Source organism: Grus americana, chromosome 7 (assembly GCF_028858705.1).
Source record: "Grus americana isolate bGruAme1 chromosome 7, bGruAme1.mat, whole genome shotgun sequence".
In the NCBI taxonomy this organism is placed as follows: domain Eukaryota; kingdom Metazoa; phylum Chordata; class Aves; order Gruiformes; family Gruidae; genus Grus; species Grus americana.
This window is the reverse complement of record NC_072858.1, coordinates 5,239,408-5,264,636: the sequence shown is the minus strand read 5'-3', so window position 1 is coordinate 5,264,636 and position 25,229 is coordinate 5,239,408. Positions and strand designations below refer to the sequence as shown.

General features: G+C 42.6%; 1 protein-coding gene across 1 annotated transcript; it reads left to right on the top strand.

Annotated features, from left to right (window-relative positions):
- The first annotated feature begins 9,811 nt into the window (after positions 1–9,811).
- Positions 9,812–24,746, top strand: LOC129208685 (deleted in malignant brain tumors 1 protein-like). The gene is made up of 12 exons (XM_054831865.1): positions 9,812–9,919; positions 11,145–11,255; positions 15,029–15,352; positions 16,393–16,434; positions 16,907–17,218; positions 18,773–18,805; positions 19,460–19,495; positions 19,814–19,846; positions 20,014–20,073; positions 21,123–21,158; positions 21,799–21,904; positions 24,527–24,746. Exons 5-12 carry the CDS (start codon positions 16,909–16,911, stop codon positions 24,744–24,746), a joined length of 834 nt encoding a protein of 277 aa, XP_054687840.1. The 5' UTR covers positions 9,812–9,919; positions 11,145–11,255; positions 15,029–15,352; positions 16,393–16,434; positions 16,907–16,908.
- The last annotated feature ends 483 nt before the right edge of the window (positions 24,747–25,229 follow it).

Sequence of the window (25,229 nt, the reverse complement as noted above, 5' to 3'; positions counted from 1 at the left end):
TTTCACCTCTGCTGACTTTTAAAGGTATTTGCTAAAGTGGTGGCCTCTTTATGGACCCTGCAAAAGCACCGTGTTGTTAGACCGTCTGACCCAGTGCTCACTCCGAACGGACGGTGCCTCGGTGCCCTCCAGTGGTGGGAGCCTCCAGAACAGCCCTGCATTGTCCCATTGCTTTTAGCCCCTTAAACCATGTTAGACCCAGACCCTTATGGAAATTGTAACACTAATTTTCTATGAAAATTAGATGTTTAAGTGCCTTTGGTGAGCTTACTTGTGTTTGCAAATGCTGGAGAAGTTGTCCAGTCAGAGCTGCAGAGCAGTGTGACGTCATGGAGAAGTTGCTCCTCAGCAGAGGTGTCCTGTGGAGAATATGTCACGTATACAAACATATGTACCTCTGCCTGTGTATGCACATACATATCCCATACTTCATGTATGCTATTTCCCCAATAGTCAGATGCTAGATTTCACAATACAAAATATACACTGAAATTCGTATGTGGTTAGAAAAAGCTGGAAAAAGCTATTTCCAGGGAGGGGTAGTTTTGCCAGTGCAGCAAGACTTCACTCTGTGATGAAAGATTAACACCCAACCTCTAGCATAAAACTATTCCACCACAGACAAACACTGTTTGTTTTCTATGAGCGAATTTTAATAGGTTTCTTTAAGAAGAACTTCTGGGAAAGAGCTTTGCTATTCCAAGACCACAAAGGTCAGGGCTGACTGTCATCACCGCCGGTTCCTGCCACACAGGATTAGCCTGCTTGCTTAGCTTTGGACCGAAGTCTTACCACCTCCTTTCCAATGGCTCCTTCGATGTCCGTGATGGGAGCTGCAATGTTTAATGTGGTTTAATGTTTAATGTGGCTGGTCATTCTTTGTCACCTATCACTACGGATTAGCTGTACAAATCTGCCCCGGCTAGCGTTTGCACCTACCACCATTACTTCTTAGATATGGTGTAAAATAGCCTAAGGTGAGATCCAGCCTCACTAGGTAAGAGCTGGGTAGTGGAGTCCTCAGCCCTCCACGTGTTTGATGGGTCTAATATTTTCTTTGGGACCTGTTTTATAAAAGAGATTGAGGAATGCTGAAAAAGCAAATCTTTATGCTTCTTCATACTCAAGATAATTGCATTCAGCCATGTTCCCCATATTTCCTATCCCTATATCAAGGCACCAGATAGAGATGCACTGAAATGCCACTGATCAAGAGCTTGGTTTATAAATAGATTAGATGCCTACAACTAGATGATGTGAATTATGTCCCCACTTTCCATTAACACCCATGCTCCTGCTGCATGGGATTCCTTGGACAAGTGGCTTTACTGCTGAGCACAATGTTTGGCTGAGTCACCAGACTGACACATTAGCAATTTCTACAGGACTCTACGCTTCCTAGAGAGGCTATTATTGAAAGTCCAGCAGCAGCCAAAGAAATACTTTCATTATAAGGTGGATATGAAGTGCACTGAAATGGCACGTGCATATCAGACTTCTGTGCCGTCCACGTGACATTGTTCAGATCCAAATCTTTAAACCCAGAGTGCTTAGAACAGAGGTGAATCACAAGATGTAACGAATTTGTTTGTTATTGTTTTGAGAAGAAAATCTTAATGACATTTCAGTTGGAGTTTTGGGCTGTTTCTAAAATTTCTTTTTCATTCAAAAGTGAAAAAATGTTTGTATAAAATAGCTTAATTCCTGTCAGGAAAGAAAACTGGTACATACCGTACTGTTCAGGCCTAGCTTAGAGATATGTGGATAGAAATATATTGATAAAGGTCTACCATAAACCCACTTAGTCACTTCAGGAAATGACACTGAATTCAAATAATACACACACAGGGAACTAGGAGTTTAGACACTCGACGTGACTGGTTTTGCTCATGAAGGTACTGTGAAGGTAAGGACATGGATATCTAGATAGATGTCACACATCGTACTGTGCTAAGAAAATAAGAAATGCATTTGTGGAAAGAAAGAATTGATGGTCATTTTTAAATCAGCCAAAAAAATTTAGCTTTGCTTTTTTCCTCTCTTTAGCTGAGACCCATCTTTTCCCTGACAGCACAGATGAGATAGAGCCGGAGGCATCCTTTGGAGTATCAGCCACAGTGATGTTGACACCATCAGCTCGTGCCAGGGGGAAAGCTGTGTGGCTGGAGGGATCCTGCTGGATCCATGGCTTTGCTAGAGACAAATCTTTTCCAGCTGTGTAAGATGGCCTTTCTAGGTGGGATTCCCTTTTTTCATGCAAGTCACCTAGTCTGAAAAGATACCATGAAAACAGGAGGCAAAGGCTAATCTCCAGCATGACCTGTTGTACATTTCCTCTTCACAATGACTTTTCTTCCTGTTTTCTCCTAGCCCTTTATTAATTCGTATTTATACTGGCACTACAATATCTTCTGCCTCTCATCCTATGATTGCATAACCCTTGCCAGTAGAATAAAAACCTGTTTCTAGTTTCTCCCCTTCACCTGAAAAATATTCTTTTGTGTAATATCTTCTATGCTGCACTTCCTTAGGCTCCGTGCGGTCTATATTCATGAGGGATGTAACACACAGGCCTGTCAGACAGTGTGTACGCTTGTCCTTTGAAGACAAGGGGAAAATCTCAGTCTAGTTTGATCAGAAACTTATGAGCTGTGAAACTGGTAGATGGAGAGCAGGGCATAAATTGTCAGTGGAGTCTTCATCATGTCCAGCATTTGTGGTTACTGTAAAGTAAGGAAGGTGACTAATTCCCTTCAGCAACCTCATTGTCACGCCAATTTAATCTGGTTTAGTATGGTTGTAAGTAAGTTGGAAACCGACATAACTGGTGGTATGAGAATCCTTACCAAACAGCCTAATCTCCAAAAGTAAATCACTGCTTCCTGGAACAACCACATCACCAACACACGGCCAAAAGGATGCCCGGGGAGTGTTTGGGAAGATCTCGGTAGCCAGTCCGGAACAGCGCTGTGATCTGGATCTGCTTATCCGGATGTCTGGATGTACCCTGTGAAATGAAAATACTCAGTAAATCACTTCCTTGGCATTGATCTGGAAGTTCAGGAAGAAAGATCAAATTGCACAGCACACACCTTTGGTGTAGACCAGAACTCATTTAGTATAAATTCTGAAACTGCATTGGGTTAGAACAGACAACCGCAATGGAAATGGACCTTCAAGTGAGTCTCACTTGGTTGCTGCTGTTAAGTGCTACTCTTCTCTCTGAACCAGGTACTGCGTCTAAAATTTTCTCATGCTTGCAAGGAAATCGTACAGGCAGAATTAGTTACTAATAAAGACTGGCTTGCTGGGAAGTGGTGGCAAAGAGTCTCCTAGAATATTGCTGACAAGCTTTGTACCATAAAATTGTTGGTTTAATTTATCTTCTAATTCAAAGATTCAGCTCAAATCCATAGGTTATATTCCAAAACTGGAGGTACTGAAGAATAGTTTCTCTTCTGTGAGGGGAATAGTTTGGTGAAGTTGTTCTCTAAATGATGTTCTTCTAATATTCTAGTTTTGAATTTAAATTCTTCTATACTGTACATTTGAAAATGCAGAGAGAGAGAAAAAGAAACAGAGAACAGCCTGCCAGACCAAGGTGGGACTATGCATTACTGCAGTGCCATGTTCCTTCAAACGTCAAAAAATAAAAAGCCCAAACCTTCCTTATAATCTTGCTAATTTGAATGAGATGCTTTGATCTTTAATTATCACTGTGGACACCATGAATAAACTCTCGTCAATCCCTTAGAAAAAGAGACAATTTCACAGAGTGTAGATCAAGGGATTGGGTATATTGAATTATTTATAGGACTAAGCTGCATTTCAAGAAGGTGTTTAAATCCCAGCACTTCAGCAACCCTGTAATCTTTGTCCTTATTCCATAGGTTCACTTTTGCCTTTGGTTTGACCTGATGTAGACTGGGTTAACTTTGATTGGAAAAATCATTTAGGATCCTGTCTTGCAAACCCCAAGATTTTAGTATCTCTAAAGTAAAAGTCTGTGAAAGTGAGTGTCTGAAGACCCAATGCCAATTTGAAAAAAAGAAAAAAAAATCCCCAAATGAAATTTCTCCTGATTTTAGTGGTTGAATCAGGCACAGCTCTTCAGAGCATGCTAATTCTGAAAGAGCAGGGATATTATTTTAAAATGCTGCTATTTTAAAACATTGCTTTGACCCCTGTCAGCCTAAATCCTTCTTCCTTTCAGTGACTATAAGTAGATTTTCAAAGGTATTTTTGTGACTAAAACTACAGATTATCAAAACCATACGATGAGACAACAGGTTGGTATCCTGTTCTGGAAGACCATTTCATCCCCTGGTATCTAAACCATGATGCCATGGTCTGGTTTAATCAAACATACATTTTTAAATACCTTAAGAAGAATATAGTATATTTTTCACTGCAGAGTTAGACAAAGTTGGGCTCCCCATGCAGACCTGAGCAGGCATTTGCAAAGATTTAAGCTAACATGCTGGGCTGTTAGCCAAAACAACTGTCACAGTCTGCAGAGGTAAATGGTCCACAGCCTCCCCTGCTATTGTGGTCTGGCAAAGGTAATAACCCTTTCTACTGCCCCAGTGAAATTTGGCAGAGCTCAGCTCCCAGAAGCCCATGTCTTCACTGGAGGTGAAGGATGTACACGAGGATTTCTGGGGTCAGATCCCTTTGCTCTTTGTGCTGCCATGAAATAAGGTCCTCTACAGTCATCTTCCTCGGAACTATGAGGAAATGAGCACATCCTTCCAGACACACGGAGAAACCACAGGATTGCTTTGAAAACCCACCACATACCAACACTTACTGTATCTAATTCTGTATCAACAAATACTGGGAATCATCTCATAGCAAAACATAAAATATACCTAGAATTGTGATAAGTTACATCAGTGCTGATATGTTTGCTTATCTGCCACAGCAAGCAGTTTATGGTGGAACTCACCAGGAGACTCAGCAACTGGAGATCTAAACTCACTATGGAATAAATTTTCAAACTGGATAAAAGACGGATTTAAACCCAAAGGTAAGAGGGTAAGATATGCTCTTGAGTGTGAACATACCAGGCACATCTGCAGAGTTACATGAGCAAGCTCTGGGTGAGCTGGTTATCTTACCAGCACAGCCAACGATAACCTGCCGTGACAGATCAGGTCCTGTACGGAGCAGAGCCATGCGAACAGGGCTGAATTAACCGCACTGATTTGAGCTCTGCTGCTCAGCTCCCTGCCCTGCACTGCTTTGTGCACTGCAGGTGTTCCCCAGTAAGCCCTGGGTACCGGGGACACAGAAACACTGGGCAGCCCATCCCTGCACAGACAGGGATGCAGGCTTAGACTTAAGAAGTTTAGATATCCTGGGAATAAACAAATTGAGATGTTTACCTGACAGGGTTTTTTTTTTTGGTGGGGGCATGATTCAGTGATAGGACAAGGGGTAATGGTATTAAACTGAAAGAGGGTAGATTTAGGTTAGATATGAGGCAGAAATCCTTCCCTGTGAGGGTGGTGAGGCCCTGGCACAGGTTTCCCAGAGAAGCTGTGGCTGCCCCTGGCTCCCTGGCAGTGTTCAAGGCCAGGTTGGATGGGGCTTTGGGCAACCTGGGCTAGTGGAGGGTGTCCCTGCCCATGGCAGGAGGGCTGGAACTGGATGGGCTTTGAGGTCCCTTCCATTCTATGATTCTATGATTTTTGCTCTAGTTTCAGATCCACAACTGCGACTGGTATCTGGAGGGGACCGATGCTCTGGGAGGGTTGAAGTTTACCATACAGGCAAATGGGGGACAGTCTGTGATGATCACTTCGATATGAACAGCGGCAGTGTTGTATGCAGACAACTTGATTGTGGTGAAGTTGTCTCTGTCTTGGGATGGTCTTATTTTGGCCCTGGCAAAGAAGACATCCACCTGGATGATGTGCAGTGTAGAGGAACTGAATCTTACCTTTGGGACTGTCAGCACAGCGGCTGGAACACACATAACTGTGGACACAATGAGGATGTCAGCGTCATCTGTTCAGGTAAAAAAAAAAATTTAAAAAAAGTAAATTATGCACTCTTAACAATCTCTTTGGATTTTCCTGTTGAGCATAAATGCAAGAAACATCAGAGCAGAGCTTGGAAATCAGACTAGAGCTGAACTGTGTGCATGTGGAGGTTCCTTGTGTTTAGTCTGGTCTGCGTGATCGAGAAACAAATGGAGAAAGGCCACGAAGCTGATCAGAGGGCTGGAGCACCCCTTCTATCAGGACAGCCTGAGACAGTTGGGGTTGTTCAGCCTGGAGAAGAGAAGGCTCTGGGGAGATCTAACTGCGGCCTTACCAGTACCTGAAGGGGCCTACAGGAAAGATGGTGAGGGACTGTTTATCAGGGAGTGTAGTGACAGGACAAGGGGAATGGGTTCAAGCTGAAGGAGGGTCGATTTAGATTAGATGTTAGAAAGAAATTCTTCCCTGTGAGGGTGGTGAGGCCCTGGAACAAGTTGCCCAAAGAGGTTGTGACTGCCCCATCCCTGGAAGTGTTTAAGACCAGGTTGGATGGGGCTTTGGGCAACGTGGTCTAGTGGAGGGTGTCCCTGCCCATGGCAGGGGGGTTGGAATTAGATGATCTTTAAGGTCCCTTCCAACCCAAACCATTCTGTGATTCTATGATGTCCTGGACAAAATACCAAGATTGGTAGCAGCAAGCACTGACTATGAAAATGGTGAAAAGAAGGTAGTTCAGGACTACTTTAGTCAACATCTGATTACAAGCCATTCACAAGACAAGAAAGGCAACCAGTTAAGAGGAGATAGAAGCACATCCTGATGTGAACCAGGCGTGTCGGAATTGAAAATAAAAATTAATACTCATCATAAACATAACTGAAATCAAAGCTTGCATAGCTGGAAGCAGCCTATTTTGAAACAATATAAACATCACCATTTTCCACAGAAAGCACTGTTGTGACGTCTACCACAGAACCCCTGACTTCTGCTGGCAAAGGCAAGGGAAAAAAACCTGCAAATGTCATGTGCGGAAATTTTGAGCAATATGTGCAATTTATTTATAGCAGACAGGAGGAATTCAGTAAAAAATATTTAATAACTCTGCATGTAATTAGCCTTGGAAGAGCCAATGGCCAACACCATCTTCATTTTCATAGGAAAATGTGGTTGGAGGGAAAATGGGCATGAGATTAAGTCTACCTGCATGTACAATTATCAGGACTGCATGTATCTATGGTGAGATCTTTACAATCAGTTCATCTGAGGCACTCTTACCTGGATATTTTCTTCACCTCCAATTCTTTCAATAACCTTGCATAATTTTCCTGTTTCTTAAGTTAATGCAAAGGTAGAACAGGAATAAGGTGTGTTTATACCCTGTTGAGAGGTGCACTGGTTCCATCAGTCTCCCAAGTTCACCCACAATTACTAATTGGAAAATGTTCTTCTGACCCACATTACCAAAAGTTAAAAGTCCAAGAAACTGACTTTCTTTTCCATGAAGCCTGAAATATTAATGATTTCCCAGATCCTTGAAATGTCTTTTTTTCTACATGGTAGTGACTCTATTTAGTAACGTATTTCCCCACCCCCTGGCCACCTCTGCAGATTCCTCCCTTGCACCCAGCTCCAGCACAGCAGGGACTGAGACACCGGCTGCTCCAGGGACCTTGACAACCCTCGAGGAAGGTGAGGCACACTTGCATGCTGAAAGTCACTTCCAAAGCACAAGACAAATCTCATTCTTTACTTCCCCTACCAATGGCCACTTCGTATCTTTCCAAATAAATGTTGCATCTCTGGTAGTAAAAGAATGCAGTCAGAAATATCTACTATCTTTATTATTAAATATTAAATGAAGGTGAAAGCTTTTTTTCAGCAAAAGTAAAAGGCTACGCATTGACTCACTGTCTTGCAAAGCCCAAATCTATTTACTTTCATCGAGATTACAGTTCACATGTTCACTCCTAATTGCTGCCAATCTCTCCTTTTTATTTCCTCAACTTTCTCTTGACCTCCATTACAGCTTCTGAGTCCACTGTTGTCACAGAGGAAAATGCCACATCAGCTCCTGAAATCCCAACCACAGTTTATATAGGTAAGAACAGGCATTTTGCAAAACAAATATTTTGTTAATTTGGGGTTTTCAGATGGATTATGATCTGACCATGTAAATCGGTAGAATATTCATAGCAGACAACTACAAGTTAAACATCTCTGTGAAGGAACAACCCCCTTACAACATCTTCACTTTAAAAATATCAAGCTGTCAGGACATATCAGGAATATATGCATTTAATAATTAATACCTCTGAGCTCATAGTTATAAATACTAAAAATTTTGTAAAGCAAAATCATTGATCATCCAGATCGTCATGATTTTGTGTGTCCAAGATTCATAAAAATCTCCAGAAACTTTAAGGAGCACAGCCAGGCATTTGCACTCATCTCCCTCAGTTGGACCTCTGCCTCTCCGGTTATTTAGCAGACTGTTTTTTATCAAGTCTGAGACCTAAATCAAGTCACGTGCTTCTCAAATCACACTTGTGCTTTTAATTGCTACTTGCAACCTTTTAATTTCTCATCCTTATAGACTCCTCTGGTAGCACAGGTGCCTCCCTTGCTTCCACCGCCATCACAGAAGAAAGCAGGACATCAGAAATCCTGACTACGCTGCAGACAGGTAAAGGGCATTTGCATAACATGCAGCATGTTAGAAAAACGTGGTTATGAGTTTTGGTTAGGAGGGGATATCAGTGGAGATGCCAAGAAATGTTGCAAGATCACCATCTCTCAGTACAGCTAATGCTTGTCTATGTATTCCATCTGCTCGGTACCAACCTGCTGGCTTTCTGGAGGCATGGGCAGGCTATCACACTACCACTACTCTGATCGGGAGTTGCAAATGCTGTGTGCAAAGCCTCCTTCAAGGGAAGATGAACGGTGCAGAATTTGAATCACAGAATCTGAAGGAAATCATTATTTTTATTTTTATTTCTTTAAGAAGCATGACTCAGGAAAAAGCCACCCAGTCTATGTTTATCAACATTTGTAACACTACTTATCTGGATTATAAATCATTCGTAAGCCTCCAGGCTTGGTCTTTCTTATCAAGCCAGTCCAGGATGAAGGACAGGTCCTGTCCTCCCTCTTGCGAATTTCTCATCTCAGATTCAGCCTCTCCCAACCTGTGGCCCGGGATGTTGCAGGCTCAGCCCAGCGAGCTGGGGATGAGAGAGCTGGCTCTCCCTCCAGCATCCCTCTCCTCTTCGATACAGCCCCCACCTGCCAATGGTGATGCTCCACAGGGCAAGGAGATCCAGCAGAGAATTGCAGGAAAAACTGATGCTGTGATGCTGTATTTCAGTGTCAGTCCCGACAGCCTCTCCCTCCTTTCTCCAATGACTACTGTACCTCTGGGAGAAAAGCTTTCCGTCGGATAAGCCAGGAGCAGCTGTAACAAACATTTCCCTCCATAGAACCAGAATGCCCTTTGTTACTTCACTTTTTGAACTTCTCAGTAAAGGTGACAAAACCCGCCCTGTTGCAGTGCTGGGAAACTATATACCGATAAATGTTACTGCCATTTCTAGTTTTGCTTCTCACAGTCCTTTTGCTTTTCTCACTCTCAGTGAAAGAAGGCTGAAACCTTTTCGATGCTGGTAGTGCAAAGCATTAACATGAAGATCCATTTCTGAGCCGTGTCAGGGGATGTGGAAGACAACTAATACGCAGACTCCCTTTTCCAGAAAGCCTGAAGGCAATTAAATTCAAGAGCTCATTTCAGTCATTCAGCCTTATCTGAATGCGCTTTCCCTCTCGTTTCCTTCTCACAGCCTCTGAAAATACTGCAGAATCATCCATTTCACCCGGTTCACTTATAGAAGACGGTGGTACCTCAGCTCCAGAAATCCTTTCCACAGCTGCTGAAGGTAAGAACAGACACTATACCATAAAAATCTAATAATAATAGTGTTTCAGTTTGTTTAAAATAGATTACATTTGTAGGATTACAATAACTAAATAAAGTTGAAGATCAGTCAACTGTTAATTAATCATCTCAGTGAAGAAAGAATCCAGCTTCTAAACACTTCATTTCTAAAATATTTGGCTGTCAAAGTTTGAGAGATATGTAATTATAAACAATTTGGAGCTTTAAGCTGCTTGTGCTATTTGTATAATTTAGCAAAAGTGCCCAAATATCAGTGCTTTTGTCTGGGAAGCGGAGAGCAACAATAATTAAATCTTCACTTTAAAGATTCAATAACCTTTGATAATTCTTTCCCAGTCTTAAAGATGGAGATGCCACCACCTGGCACAGTTCAGCAGCTGGTTCTCTGTACATTCCCACTCATCCCTGTTGGACTCCCTCACCAAGGAATTAATGATGGGAGAGTGCAAAGCACGTCATGCTGCAGTTGTTTTGTGGAGCTGCCTGTGGAGAATATCAGCAGAAAGTTCACTTGAATGCCTGCTGCCTAAGCCCCCAGATCTGCTGCCCAGATCCTTATTGTTGATATTAACAAGATATCACCCTATCTGGGTGATTATTTACTTGAAGTTTTGACTCAAATTACCAGATTTTAGAGGCTACGATCCAATTCACTTTTCCTTCAAGGACGTAATCAAAATCATATCAGCAATCATCAGCTCCGGTTTCTATCGCTGATTGATGTTTTTCTCCAATAATGTATTCCCTCAACTCCTTCACAGTTCTTTCAACATCCCTGTATTCCTTCTTCGCATCCACTTCAGTAAATGAAGAGACCAAGGTAGTATCTACACCAGGAATCCTAAACACAGCTTACAAGGACAAAGTTATAGTTGCAAAATCAATATTGGGTCTAAGCGAGCTAAGGGAAGGCCATACTCTATGGAAAATATATGCAATGAAGTTTTGATAAAAAGGGCTAAGAATACATTGCTTCATTCTCCAGTAGCTAAGAAGCTTAAAAATCCAAATTTTAAATATGTATTTATCATGGTGTTATGTGGTGATAGAGTCCATGTGTGTTTCTGAAACAAAGCTTCCTGTATTTTCACACTTTTCTAGCAAAATGTCAAATCCAGATCCTTTTAACCAAAAATTTAATTCTGGTTCATATTTGTGTTTGATCATTATTATTCATTGTTCCTATTGGTTTTTCTTCCTCAAAGCTTCAACAGATTGTTTTGTCACAGAAACAGATGTCTTGATCACATCCGCCCCAGTCACAGATGGTACCGAGCCATTGACAGCTCCAGCATCGCTATCTACGCTGAGCAAAGGTAAGGAACAGTCAGATACAACCTCTGCGCCTTGCGTTCTTTAGGAGCAGAAATGTCTCTGTCATGCACCACCACACAAAGCGCCATTTGGGGCTCAGAAAGTCCCTGAGTTGCAAAAAGGCAGCCAGGAGACAAATCTGAGCGTACTTTGTATGCTTGTCCTGTTCATGTACTCCTCCTCAGCACCTCCCAGTGGTCCCTGCTGGGGATGGGAAATTAACTTATACAGAGGTTGGGTCCAGCCCTTCTTCAGCGCTGATCGTGCTGCAATGTGAGTGCATGTGTCCCACCTTTTCCCCACTCTCTTTGTTGGGGCAGCTCTTATTCTGGCATCTATTTTGTAATACAATTTGCAAGCTTTTAATGAATGACCTGTTTTAATGAATCTATGATAATTTCTTGGGTATTAAAAAAATCTTAAAACCAGAATTTTACCAGACAGCATCAGCCATCAGCTGAGTTGGGACCTTCCTGTCCACCACATGCTGTCCTACCTCCTCTTCTACTGAAACAGAAATTGATAGCACCAGGAAGCTTTAAGCTCCTATGCAAATCTCAACCAGGGAAGATAACTCTGAACTTCACAGATATTTTCAAGACACACAAAAAAATGTGTTGGACGCTGTATTCAAAGTTCTTCTATTGATGGACATTTTCTGTAGTGCCTACAGTTGCTCTTTTAGCTCTCCGAGGACTCTGAGGAGCAGAGGGTCTGGTGGCCATCCTCTTTAGAGCCCTCTTCAGAATAGTGAAAGACACTTCACACAAAATCTAAATTCAGCTCTTTAAAGCATTCCCCAGAGCTCATGATTTTCAAGCCTATTATATTCTTGATTCATTCATCCAAGCTCTCCCCATTATCTCTTTCTTAAGCGTGCAATCACCGCCTGAGCAGCTGAGGTCTCTTTAGGACCAAGGAGAATAAGTAGCTCCCATCTATCACTCTGAGAGCAAGGCTGAGACCAGACTGGCTCACTGTAGTGTTAACGTTACCAGCTTCCAGTTTTTCCATGGTCCTGTGCCAGCTGAAAGGATGATTTTGCCTTTGTGTTTTGGTTTTCTCTTTCCAATGAGCAGCCCATTCCACCTGCCTTTATTGAATTTCAGCTTGCTGATTTTTGACATTTATTAAGTTTATGAAGATCATTTTGAATTCTCATCGTGTCCTCCAGAGAGCGCACAGATCTTGCCTTTACTTCTGCCATTCTAGCTGCTCTGTTCCAGCCTCAGTGGCGAGGGCTGTGGATCTCCCTATGGTACGGTAGCTGTGGCTGGCTGTTTCACACCCATGCCATCTGTTAGTCCAACGTGCTGCATAACACGATAAACAGTTAGCAAGGCAACTGATCATTCCTCTCTTTACAACCTTTCTTTTAACACTGCTTATCTTCTGCAGCCTTATCTATGCTGTCAGAAGTTCAGAGCTGTGACTCAATGCCAGTGGCGGGAGCACTAGAAAGTGTAATACCAATTTCCTTACTGTTCCACCCATTCACCTAATTTCAAACAATATTTTCGTGTTCAAGATCTAGGATCTATCCGCCTTAATTTCTACAAGTATTGCCTTAGAAATGAACAGACAAATCTTCAGCACAGTGAAGAAGATTTCAGTCAGTGTTTTTCTACTTTTTTTCTGCCAGTCATTTCACTTTCAAAAGGATAGAAATGAAAACTTTTTTACTTTGGAGAATATTTCACAGAGTTTTGATCAGATTTTGCTGCTTGCCTTACTTATTCAGAATGGGCTCTATTCCAGCTGAATGAAAGAAGTTTGCACTTCTTTGGATACACCGGTGAAACTGAGAAATGAATGTGGTCCCTCACGATTTATTTTTATTTGCTCGGCTTCGAGAAGTTGAGCATGAATTACTTAAATGAGTGATCTGTCGACTATTATGCAGGCTGAAGGAACATAATACATGGTGTATGTATGGTTTCCTAAGAACTACCATGGAACTATGTGCTTGCAACTATTAAGTATTTTGCCTATGTCTACTCAACCAAGTATTTGAGCAAACAATTCCATCTTATTTATGCGTATTGTGTGTAACAGGGATGCTGTTCAATGGTTATAGGTGAAAAAAGGCTCCTTTATAGCTCTAACTAATAATCTCATTACTTTAATTTGTACATACTGCAGGTAAACTGTTGTTTGTGTTAAAGTCTCAGGAAAACTAAGTGCTCACTGATTCGTTTGACTGTATTCTACACTTAACTAAGCACAAAGCATTGACTTTGGAGAGATACGGATATTGATTATTTTCTTTTATTAATTTACTGAAAGTAAAAAGTTGCCCTTCTGCTGTCTGTAGACACCCCCAGAAGAATACATTAAAGATTCTTGTGACTGTAACTTAGTCCTTTGTTTTCTGAAGAAGTGCCCCCAAAAAATTCAGATTGATGTTCATATTTCAGATTAATGAAATACTTCATTTACTTACAGACTTTAATAGGAATGCTGCCTCCCTCCTGGTAAAGCCATTTTTAATATCAGCTGAATCACAAAAAATTTATTTCTGCCTGTAATTTAAGTCAAGATCTGGATACAGAATTTTTAATCTGCCTCTTTCTCACTATTCCCACCTGGATTTAGATAGCTAATATAGTCCAGTTCTTAAACTTTTTATTTGACTCCTTTCACTACTGCTGATGAATACTCAACACCTGGATCAACAGGGTAATTTTCTTTTGTCTCAATTATCTTTTGTCCCAATTATCTTTTTTTCTCCCTGAAATCATATTTGGCAGTCTTGTAGAACTTTAGACTTAGATCTTGGGAAGTGAGCCAAGCACATTGCTGCTGGCATTTCTTTACAGCCAACTTTTGCAGAAGTAAATGATAAGCATGGTACTCGGATGGAAGGAGCTTTGATCATGGTCGGCAAAAAGGAATTAAGGGGAAACAGAGTCCTAGGAAGCATGGCCCTCGTTCTGAATGGATGTGCGTTAGTTAGTTACAAATGGCTGCCAGGTGACAGCAAAATGTCCCAAAATGAAAACCTCATAATCACTGACCCACCAAGGAGTAAGACAGGCGTGTACACTCGGTACAGTTTATGATGGCCACAAACTAGGAGGAATTCCATTATGCTGTTGGTGGTGTCCCTGATTTCTGTCTCTGAAAGAAAAATACACTCCAGGCCCATAAAACTAATTTGGAACTTCAGATCTCTAAAAGCCTTTCCCTCTGAAAGTGAGATAAATGTGTGGAGTATTCCATAAGTACCCAGCTCTCAGAAATGAGCATGGTCTGTAGAAATAGCTCTGCTGCTATTCTGGGGAAATGATGCTGTGCCAACCATCTGTTATGCCAGAGGGTTAGCAAGGATGGGAAAAGAAGCTGAACCAGGCATTATTTAAAGGGGAAAAAACAAAAAAACCCCAAACCGTATCCCAGGAAAAGGTTGGTTCTGGGTATTTGTGTTCATCCTTTAGAGAGCACTACAGTATAGATGAGAAAGATGGTAAATAAAAGGTTGAAAACCTTGCACAAAGTGGGAAGAAGGGGCAGCTAGCTGCATGGGTGAGGATCATTTTCCCCAGAGATCAGCACATTGTGGAAGAGGACTACGTCCATGCCCATTGAGTATTCCATGTAGAAAGATGGGTTCGAGCATTTGTAATATCCTACAACAGCACTGAAATTCAGGGGAGGATCCTTTGTCAGAGCAGACTACGTTGTGGGCTACCTGCTCCTGTCTTCACCGGGATGGCACTTGGCCACTGCCGTGGATAAACGCCACTGATGCGCTCTGCGGGCTCTTTCTCCACAGCAGACACCTCCGCTCTGTCCCTGCGACTGGCAGACGGCGACGGCAAGTGCTCGGGCCGCGTCGAGCTCTATCACAACGGCAGCTGGGGAACGGTCTGCGATGACGCCTGGGAGCTGGCGGACGCCAAGGTGGTGTGCAGGAGGCTGGGGTGCGGAGAAGCTCTGCTAGCTGTGTCTGAAGCCCAGTTTGGCCCAGGCTCTGGGAACATCCTCCTCGATGACGTACAGTGCAGAGGGGATGAAGACGACCTGTGGGAGTGCTCCCACAGAGGGATTGCTGTCCATAATTGCCAACATAAAGAGGACGCCAGCGTCATTTGCGCAGGTGTGCTAGCACATGTCTCCTAAACTATTGCTTCGTGAGCAACGCAAGCTTGCCTGCAGCTAAGATTTTGATGCATGACTTGTTTCCATCAGTGGAATTGTTTCAGGCCTGAAACAAAGACCTATGAGAATTGCTGTCCCTACCACATTTTTTCTTTTTGTTAACCCATGCAGTTTATTCACACAGGTTTGTGTTTTAATTTTTCATTTTAATTCTCAGATTCTTTGGCTACCTGGAATATCATTGTCAATCTTCTTAGGTGCCATTTCCTATTCCATTACTTGGCTGCTTTATGCATTACTATTTGAATCATAATTCTACATCATCACTATTATATTTCAGTCCTCCTAGTCCTGAGGTCCCATAAATTATGAACTATGACTAGTAAATCAAATTTCCTTTTCTTTTATTTAGGAGCAAAATATTTTTAGTAACTTCCTTTAGGATTTTTTCCAAATCAATTCCCAGTTTTCCAGCAATTCTATATTCTGACTGGAAACACGTGTGCAGTTGGAGAGCCCGAGTCACTGCAGCCTCTGTACCATGGCAAGTGGTGGTCCATGAACAAAGCTCATCCACGTGTTGGGCACTCTATGAGCCTGAAATGACCGAGGTGAAACGGAACCTGCTGAAAGGGGTTGTGGATGAGACCTGGCACAAAGAATGCTGGTTTGCAGCTTATCCTGGGGATACCTTTCCCTGGGGAAAAATCAAAACAAATTTTTAATAGAGTTAGGTTTTTCAGTAAAGACCTCAAGTGGAGTTAAACACGTGACCCAAGCAGACATGTGTCTCTTTGGTGTGTATGTCCCACACCTAAACCAATTAAAGATTACATCTGTAAAGTAACGGCAACGATTAACACCTGACATTTAAAAAGGGGTTTGCAGCTTTCTCCCTTTTGGTGGTGATGCTTCCAGAGATGGATGGGTTGCTCTCTGTCAGTACTGCTTTCTTTATTTTCATACAGGAACTGAAGAACATTATTAAGCATCCTCTGTAGTAAAATTAGAAATTCACTCTTCTGTTTCCTTTCCTAGAGCCAGTTACTCCCCCAGTCACAACGGAGCCCGTTCCAGCTGGTGAGTTCTCCCTAGATGGGTCTTGCAAAGTTTTCACAGCTTATACATTTTATGTAGTAACTTAAGTACTGTTAGGAAGGCAAAAATTATATGGGTAAAAATTTCAAAGCAAATAAATGCATGTAAGATGAGTTTCTGAGATACTTGAGGCTTATCTAAGAGTTTTGCTGTTAAAGAATACTGGTGTCGATAGGAATGGTTATGTTAGCTACAGACATATACATCAGAGCCTGAAAGAGAAAAAAAAAAGGTTTATATTTACTACCTAGTGTATATGGCACACTATGAGAGTAAGGATTTATGATAGCTGATGAGCTGACACAATGTGGCTCGTTACAATAAGATTAATTTCATGTTTTTGCCACTTTCTGTGCAACACAACAAAGTTGGCTTTTGCTATTTGATAAATGCAGCTGGAAAGCCCATTTCTGAGGCTGCTGGGTGCCCATGCGTTTCCCTCTGCTTTTCCAAGACATGGCCCTGAGACTGGTGAATGGAGAGAACATGTGCTCGGGACGCCTCGAAGTCTTTCACAACGGGAGCTGGGCAACCGTCTGCGATGACGGCTGGGACATGACGGATGCCACAGTTGTGTGCAGGCATCTGGGCTGCGGGCAGCCAGTCTCAGCCAAAATCAATGCCTTTTTTGGGGAAGGCACAGGAGATATTCTCCTGGACAACGTGGCGTGCAGAGGGGATGAGTCCTCCCTGGAGCAATGCTCTCACGCTGGGCTGGGCATGCACGACTGCTACCACAAGGAAGATGCTGGTGTTATCTGTGAAGGTACTCACCTTTTACATTTTATTTAATGTGAATTAAGTTTCCCAAGCCACGCATGCAAGCCAGTATGGGTGAAAGGAAGAGCTTCGTGCAAGGCTGGAGCCACTATGGGAATGGGGACCCTTGGCAGTGGCCAAGCAGGGAGAGGGGAGGCCAATGAGTGCCAAGAAGGTGGGCAGGAGCACCCTGGTCACAGGTGGGACCAGCCCCTGTGGGCTCCATACATCCTGGGGCCATCTCAACCTTCACAGAAGGGATTCCTCTACCCGGGGTCTGGGGGAAGCAGAGAGGGAAGAGCAGGGCTATAGACATTTTCTTCCAGAGAGGACCACTGGTTTTGGCAGACCAACCTGGAATCTGCTTTTGGGACAAAGACTATTTGCCCAAAAGCCTCAAAATACTTGTGTCAGATTTGCAGATTTATAAACATCTTCTCTTCTCTTCTCTTTATAAATTTGTAGTAATTTTCAAAGATCTGCATCATATTTATATGAAAGTTATTGAGGAAAACACTGAAAATTCATGCTAGCTGAGGATGCAAGATGAAACTGTTTTGCTGGAGGCTCTGGCACTATAGGAATGTGGTGTGTCAGACATCAGTGTAGGCTGGCAGGTCACTGCATCTTTTTGAACTCAGCTGTTTCTGCCCAAAAGAGAGTGAGATCCTACAGGGAAGTGATACTCATGCTGTGCTAAGGCATATTATATTATAATGATATAATGAATAACGGTAGCCATGAGACTTACATAGTGAATAACAAGTGAATAAAGCTTTTACTACCCCTCTGAAGAGGCTCACATTTTCATTCTGATTTCATTTTTGTTATTTTTCTCCTCTCCCCTTTTCCTGGTACCAGGGACTGTTCTTACTTGATGGTTACTGACAAATAATTACAATGAATATTGGAGAAACAATTGCAAAAAATCTTTGATGTGCTCTACGTAAGCTGCATGCCCCAGGACAAGCGTTTAACAAGAAATTATGTTCAGACTATCAGTCCACATTCCCAACCCACTCAGTCTTGCTCAACTTTAAAGCATTTCTCCTCCGATGTATCAAGAGGCTGTATTGCAGCAAAAGCCAGGCTTGCTTAAACATTTTTAGTAATATACAGAACAAAATGTTTGTTTCCCAACTAACCTTCCCAAGCTGCACATAATTCATGTAATTTAAAAGGAGTTATGGACTGCTCATCTTCCAGGCTCCGGCAGATCTTGCAGTGGGTGGAACTACTTCACTGCAAGCAGCAATTCATACTGGATTTCATCCGGGGTGAGGAGGCAGGACAGAAATTATACCTGTCCCCACCAGGTTTGCTTCTCTGCCCCACTGTCGACAGATGTACTCATTGCACGGGGAGGCAGGGAGAATGGCACGGCAGAAACACCAAGGGATAGGCAGAAACACCTGCAGCCTTCTCCAAGGCTTCAGAAAACATCACCTCAGTCACGGCTTTGGGGAGAACCCTGACTGCGCTGCTGCTGGTCTCGCCTTACAACTGAAAGCATTGATCTGGCTTTCCTTCTTTTGATGGTTTTTATTTTCTCTCCTGACAGTCCCCCTGAAGCTCACCACACCTGAAGCAACAGGTACTTCAGTGTTCGTTTATTTATCTCAGGTTTAGTCAAATACAACTTATCCTGCAGCAGAGTGCTGATTCCCTTGGACTTTAGCAGCTTTGAGCCGAAATTCATGCTCTCTCAGAGGTGAGAGCCCTTACCGCATCATTAGCTGAAGAACTCAAGGTGCTGAGGTGAACACAAACTCCTGGTGGGATCCGTGGACAGAGGGGTCCTGCCACACTGAGCTCTTCTGCCTCTGTGGCGATACACGGAACCATACACGTGGTTTCCATCCACCCTCAACGGCAGTGGAAACACCACGAGCTGGTTTACACAAATTCCAAATTATGGGGTAAACTGCTGTAATGTAGGTGGATTGAGGATCTCGTTATACCAGACCTAATTACACCTAAATGATAATGTTGCTTTGCATTGTCAATCTATGCTTTGCTCATTCAATATTGAAAAAATTACCAAAGCGTGGCTTTTATTTCCTCTTTGGCAGTCTTGATGGAGGCCATGGTGGCTGAAACACCAGATATTTATTTCTGGTCACTTACTGAACCATGCGGAGCACAATATCGCAAGCAGCTGAGGATGCTGCTATGGATCTCAGGGCAAAAATATGCATTTAAAATGCAGGCAATATTTAATTTAATCTCTTTTTTCTCACACTAACAGTCTCTCCCACTCCTGAACCAGCAGACATTACCACTTGTAAGTAATACAGTGTTAGTCTGGCTTCAATGCTGAGCTGTCTGCCCAAGTTCTGATCATGTATGGACTGGCTCCCTGCCTCCACTGTGTGTGAATTTCTCGTGGATTTAACCATCGGCTTCAGGGGCAATCCCTATCGCCTCTCCCTTGACTTCCATACACAGTAAAGGAGGAAAGGGGCTTGGTGTTGGTACGGGAGAAATCCTTGCATGGACCTCGCTGCCATCGCTGCAGCACCAGGCACTGCTGGGGGCCTTGCTTTGCTCACGCAGTAACGTAACAATTACTAAAGCCTGGCTTTTACTTTCTCTTTGACAGTCCCGACCGAGTCCACAACAGCTGAAATAGCAGGTATTTATTTCTGGTCATCTCCTGAACCGTGGTGAGCAGTTTACTAGTTTAGCATTTTTCATGTGAGTCACAGAATCATAGAATCATTTAAGTTGCCAAATATCCTTAAGCCATCAATACATTTAAAATAGGGACAATGTTTAATTTCATATTTTCCTTTCTCACAGTAATGAACTCATCCACTCTGTCAGACTCTCCAACTCCTGAAGCAGCAGCTGTTACCGCTTGTAAGTAATACAGAATTACTCTGGATTAACTCCTTAGTTACCTAGCAAAGTCATGATCTGATTTTTGTGTTGGGATGGCTCCCCATCTCCATTGCGTGCATAATCTCATGGATCTAGTAATTAACTTCAGGGATAATTCCTTTGGCTTCCATACAAATCAAGGGATGGAAAACACTCTTGATATTGATATGGAACTAATACCTGCACTGCTGAAAGCACTAGGGAAGGGAAAGCCGCTGGGGCAGACACACCACACCAGTATAAACTCAGATTCGCTCTGGGTCATCACACTCCTAGGAAGTCATCCTCCCTGCACTTTCCTAAGTTGTATATCCACTGGAATTTGAGTCTGTGGATGGAAACCCTTCTGACAAACCCTGGCAGTGTTCAAGGCCAGGTTGGATGGGGCTTTGGGCAGTGTGGGCTAGTGGAGGGTGTCCCTGCCCATGGCAGGGGGTTGGAACTAAATGGGCTTTAAGGTCCCTTCCAACCCAAACCATTCCAGTATTCTATGATTCTATCATATTCAGCAGTATTTGGTTTGAACCTCAGATAAACTTTTCTACAATGGGATTTATCTGTTGAAAAATTTGAATTGCAAGTTCTGTTCATTGATTGAAAATATTCTGCCTCCAATGCTTAGCTAGCAGACTCAGGTTTTCTTTTAAAGTCTGGCCCTGTCAGGTACGCACTGGTAAAGGGCACTCAGCTGCATCAATCAAACATAGAGACTTGTGTTGACAACATACAGGAAACTGAACTTCAGATGCAAAGCATGCATTTGAGCATGGGACCATCTGCCTACACAAAGGACCAAAGAGAATTAAATCTTGTTCCCATTAGTGCTAGTAATATGTCATCTTTAGTATTCAAGCTGTACACTTCTCTTAATATAAGCTCTTTGTCCGTGACAACTCTGTTCCTCAGAACTGGTGCTACCAACATTTCCTAGTCTTAATACATTCAGCTGATTACAATGCATATTAATTGATTACATAAAAGCACACATTTTCCTCATTCAGTCTATTTTTTTTTTTCCATGTTAAAAGACCGTCAAAAACCAGACCCAGCACCTATAAACCCAGGTAAGGTATTCTCATTCTTCTTTTTAATGACTTCCCAAGTGCAGTATACGCTGGGTAAGAGATGTGAGCTGGGAAAGCCTGGCAGGTTTATGGCAGAGGGCATCCGTGTGCAGAAGAACAGGGGAAGCTGGAGATGCAAGGAGCAGGCAGAGAGCTTGGGGATGCCACCGCTTACCCAGGGACCGCATGTCGCTGATGCAGGGGCTGGCAGCCAGACCATCCTCGGTGGTAAGTGTCAAGCGGATGAGCTGGCCTGTGTCTGCAGCATTTATTGAAAAAATACGTTTAAAACGTCCACCCGTAGCCTGCCAGGCTGCCAGCCAGTCAGCCCGGGTGCTCTGGAGGGCTCGAACGCAAAGAAACAGCTCGTTATCACAGTGAGCTCACCCTCTTCCATGAGAGAACGGACGGACAGCGCTAACATGTGTAACCTCGGGGTTAGCTGTAGGAGGGAGTAATGAGATTTTAATGGTGACCATCAAAGAAAGAGAAATTAATTTCCTCTCCACTCAGCTGCTACTTCCAGGTATGGCAGCAAGGCCCACGTTTGCATTTGCAAAGCACACTGGTGTTTAATACGTGCTGCATTTTACTCTATACTTACATACGGTTTATTAACATTAAATTTCTTCTTCTCCAGAAAACCTTACTTATCTGCCTAAATACATGCGGGTGATGTTACTAAGATTCTTAACTGGCCTGTGTCAACCAAGGCGGCCTGGGATGCAAAGCATAAAGTTACAAGGGTAAGTATTCATGCGCATGAGGTGTCCCAGCCAAACTGGGGCACCCCAAACATGGTTTTGCACTGGCTTCTTACACCCTTCAACACTATTTGACTAATTACACTCACACAACTGATTACTAATCATAGTAAAACTCTGCAAAGCAACTCTATTGCTGCAGCGTTCTTGCTGCCTGTCTATTGATCCAGATGCCCCTGGAGTCAGTCTTGCTGAAGTTACTGATCTATGACACCAGATGATGCTGGGAGGGTTTCAAAGATGTGTCAGAGTGGCTGGGATGCTGGTGTTATCTTGGCTGTCCAGGGGAATCCTTCATGGACAGCTCTAAGCTTCCATGAAGCAAAGTCCTTCTTTCCAGGGCTGGGCTGTCCTTTGCTTCGTTTTACTTAAGCATGAACAATACTGGAGTCTCCAGTAAAATGTCACTACCTCATTGCATTACAGTTTATAATGTGAACTAAATATATATTAACAAAGTTAATACACTTTCATCCTCTAAACACTGACTGATATAAGAGTTAGGGAAGGACATTTTCACAACAGTGACCACCAGAAGACCCTATACCAATGCCAGAGGCGACCGTGCAGGGAACAGAGACCTGAGCTGAGCAACCCCCAATGCAGGCCTGGGATTGACTCCCATGCCATGTTTCACATGTCACGCAAAGGCTGTGGCACAAGAAGGCTGGTAGGAGCGTTTGGGTTTGAAACTGTCACATGCCAAGACATTATCAAAGTTATTTATGGAAAAAAAAAATTCAAAAATATTTTTAAAGATTGTTACTGGATGATGCGACCCCATGGCTTTGTGAATGCCAAGACTCGGGAAGTTGACATGGAACATCCACCACATAGACAGACGTTATATTAACACCACGACAAAATTATGTTTCTAAAAGTTCGTTATTATACGATAATATCAACCTTCCCCATTTCGCTCGCTTCCCCACTCCACTTCCCTTTCATAACCCTCCCTTGTCAGGTCACTTTGTAGGCAGCTAAATGTGCCCGAAACAAAGAGACTCCATGTGGGTTATGTACAGCTGCAACGCATAAACCGATGGTGTATTCACTCCAACATACAACAGAGAGCAGGATTTAACGAGCTGGGCGTTAGCATGCTCACCACACTGAGGAGACTCCCAACAAGCCTTTGCTGGCCAGGCGACAGTCAGGCAGGGAAGGGTTGCTCTTCCTCCATGGCTCCTTCAGACAGATCCTCCACTGTTCTCAGCTGCCATTCTCCATGGTTTTTTTTCCCTTTACGACTCTCTACCTCTCCATGTTGGTGTTTTCCCTCTTGAGTCCTTGAGCTACAAACTGCATTCAAATCAACAGTAATTGATTCATCAGTAATTTCACCTCTCTTATCTCATATGGCTCTGCAGACTTTCTCACAACTCAACAATGTCCTCAGCTGGGACCTGTGGTTGGGCCACCTCCGGTGGCCAGGGATCCTCCCAGCATGGACAGCTCAACCCTGTTACCCCTTAGCTTGCCTGACTTTCTAGAGACATTCAGGAAAAGGTTTCAGCCATACTTTGAAGCTCTAAACTCATAGCCCATCAAGCCACAACCTGTTCCAACACAATGGAAGGATCCAGTTCTGACACCTTCTACAGCAAAAATACAAATTCTCTTGCCAAACCTCAACTGCAAAACACACAGGGACGCTGGTGCCTACACGATACCCAGTGTTACAGTGTCTCCATACCAGTAAACTCCATCTATATGATTTATTGTCAAGTTTGCCTTTTATGATTCGCTATCTTTTTCAAATTCAGTGAAGATCTCATCCAGACCAGGATTTGTTTGTTCCTGCTACGCTCCACAGCACAGAGACAAATCTGATGCTGTTTACAGACACGTGTGTGGTCTTTCCAAATCCTCATGACTTTACAACTGTGGCATCTGATTTCTTTAGAAAAGAGTAAGGAAAATATCTCAACAACCATTTCAAAATAATTCCTTGCATGTGATTGACTTCATATGGACAACAATAAATACATACACCAAAGATACACAGTCCTGAAACACATTTGAGTCACCCACATGCAAGAAGCAGCAGGATTTTAAATGAACTAGCTATTAGGACAAAACCACACAGTTTTGTTAGTTAGCTTTTTATTTTTAATTCACCATAATATTCTGCTAGGGAAGAAGAATTGGTATAAATTCACAGAAGGTATTTCACAAATTATATAAAAATTTTAGAGAAGAATGAAGCATCCAATGAAAGGTTTTTTGTTGACTTGGGGTATGGAATTGTTTCTTCATAGCTCTTCAGAAAGTGTAAGGTTGAAATGAAAGATAACAGACCTACACAGTAACTCTTTCTCACATACTTAGAATTCCATCAGGTGCTTTAGATTTATACATTTACATATATGCGTGTGATATTTATATACGTTATGTTCCATAGTATACCAACATACAGATTTAAATTCCATATAGTTGCATCTGTGTTCAGGAGTTCTGTGCTGTGAATTGGGATTAACATCACAGTTAGAAATCTCTGAAGGAATGTTTCTTGCAACCAATGAAACAAATGGGCTTAGTGACCATATCACAATTTTTGTATGACAATTATACGTGGGTTTTTTCCTTCCTTTCTTTTCTCAGGTGTGTAAGGGACCCAACCTGTAGGAGCTACCTTTCACCAGGCAAGAGGATTGTCCAGTTCAATTTCAGAGGTCCCACGTACCCAAGAGTTTGCCTACAGTGCAAAGTATTAGCATGCAACAGATACAGTTATCCTTCCCAACGCTACCAGGGCTATATGATGAGAGGCAAAAGAAGCGCAAGAGATGACGACGTCATTATTATTATTGTCTCCAAATAATAACAGCCCAAATAATGCTTCTTCTATCCTTATGTTGATCACTTATATATGTGATCAGTGTGTTGCACATCTGCTACTAATTTCTAAAAATGCATTATACTAGGGGGTGTAAATCTAAAGGTATTTTAATCTTAACTGTACTTGCATTCCTTAATTTCAGATCTTTTGGATCTATATTCCAGGTTTGTAAAATCCTAAACTTCAGTAAATACTCTCAGTGACAAACAGTAACTGGATCAGCTGGCTGATTTTTCTTATCAAGACTTTGTTTCCCTCTCAGTTCTTCCAGTTCTCCCCACTGGACCAAAGAGCTCAAATACTGAGATTTAAGGGAGGTTAACCTACCTTACAGATACACACACCACAGTGCTGCTTTCTGAGCTCACTGCAACATAAATCAAACAATAAGCATCCGTTGTAACCAGGAATGCCTGAGCAATTACCTTAAATAGGAACTCAAAAACATTTGGAAAAAATATTGTA

Coding starts and splice junctions, on each gene's coding strand:
- LOC129208685 (XM_054831865.1), top strand. CDS start 16,909: ATGGCCCTGAGACTGGTGAATGGAGAGAACATGTGCTCGGGACGCCTC. Junction 17,219..18,772: donor TGCTGGTGTTATCTGTGAAG/GTACTCACCTTT, acceptor CTCTCCTGACAG/TCCCCCTGAAGCTCACCACA. Junction 18,806..19,459: donor CACCACACCTGAAGCAACAG/GTACTTCAGTGT, acceptor TCACACTAACAG/TCTCTCCCACTCCTGAACCA.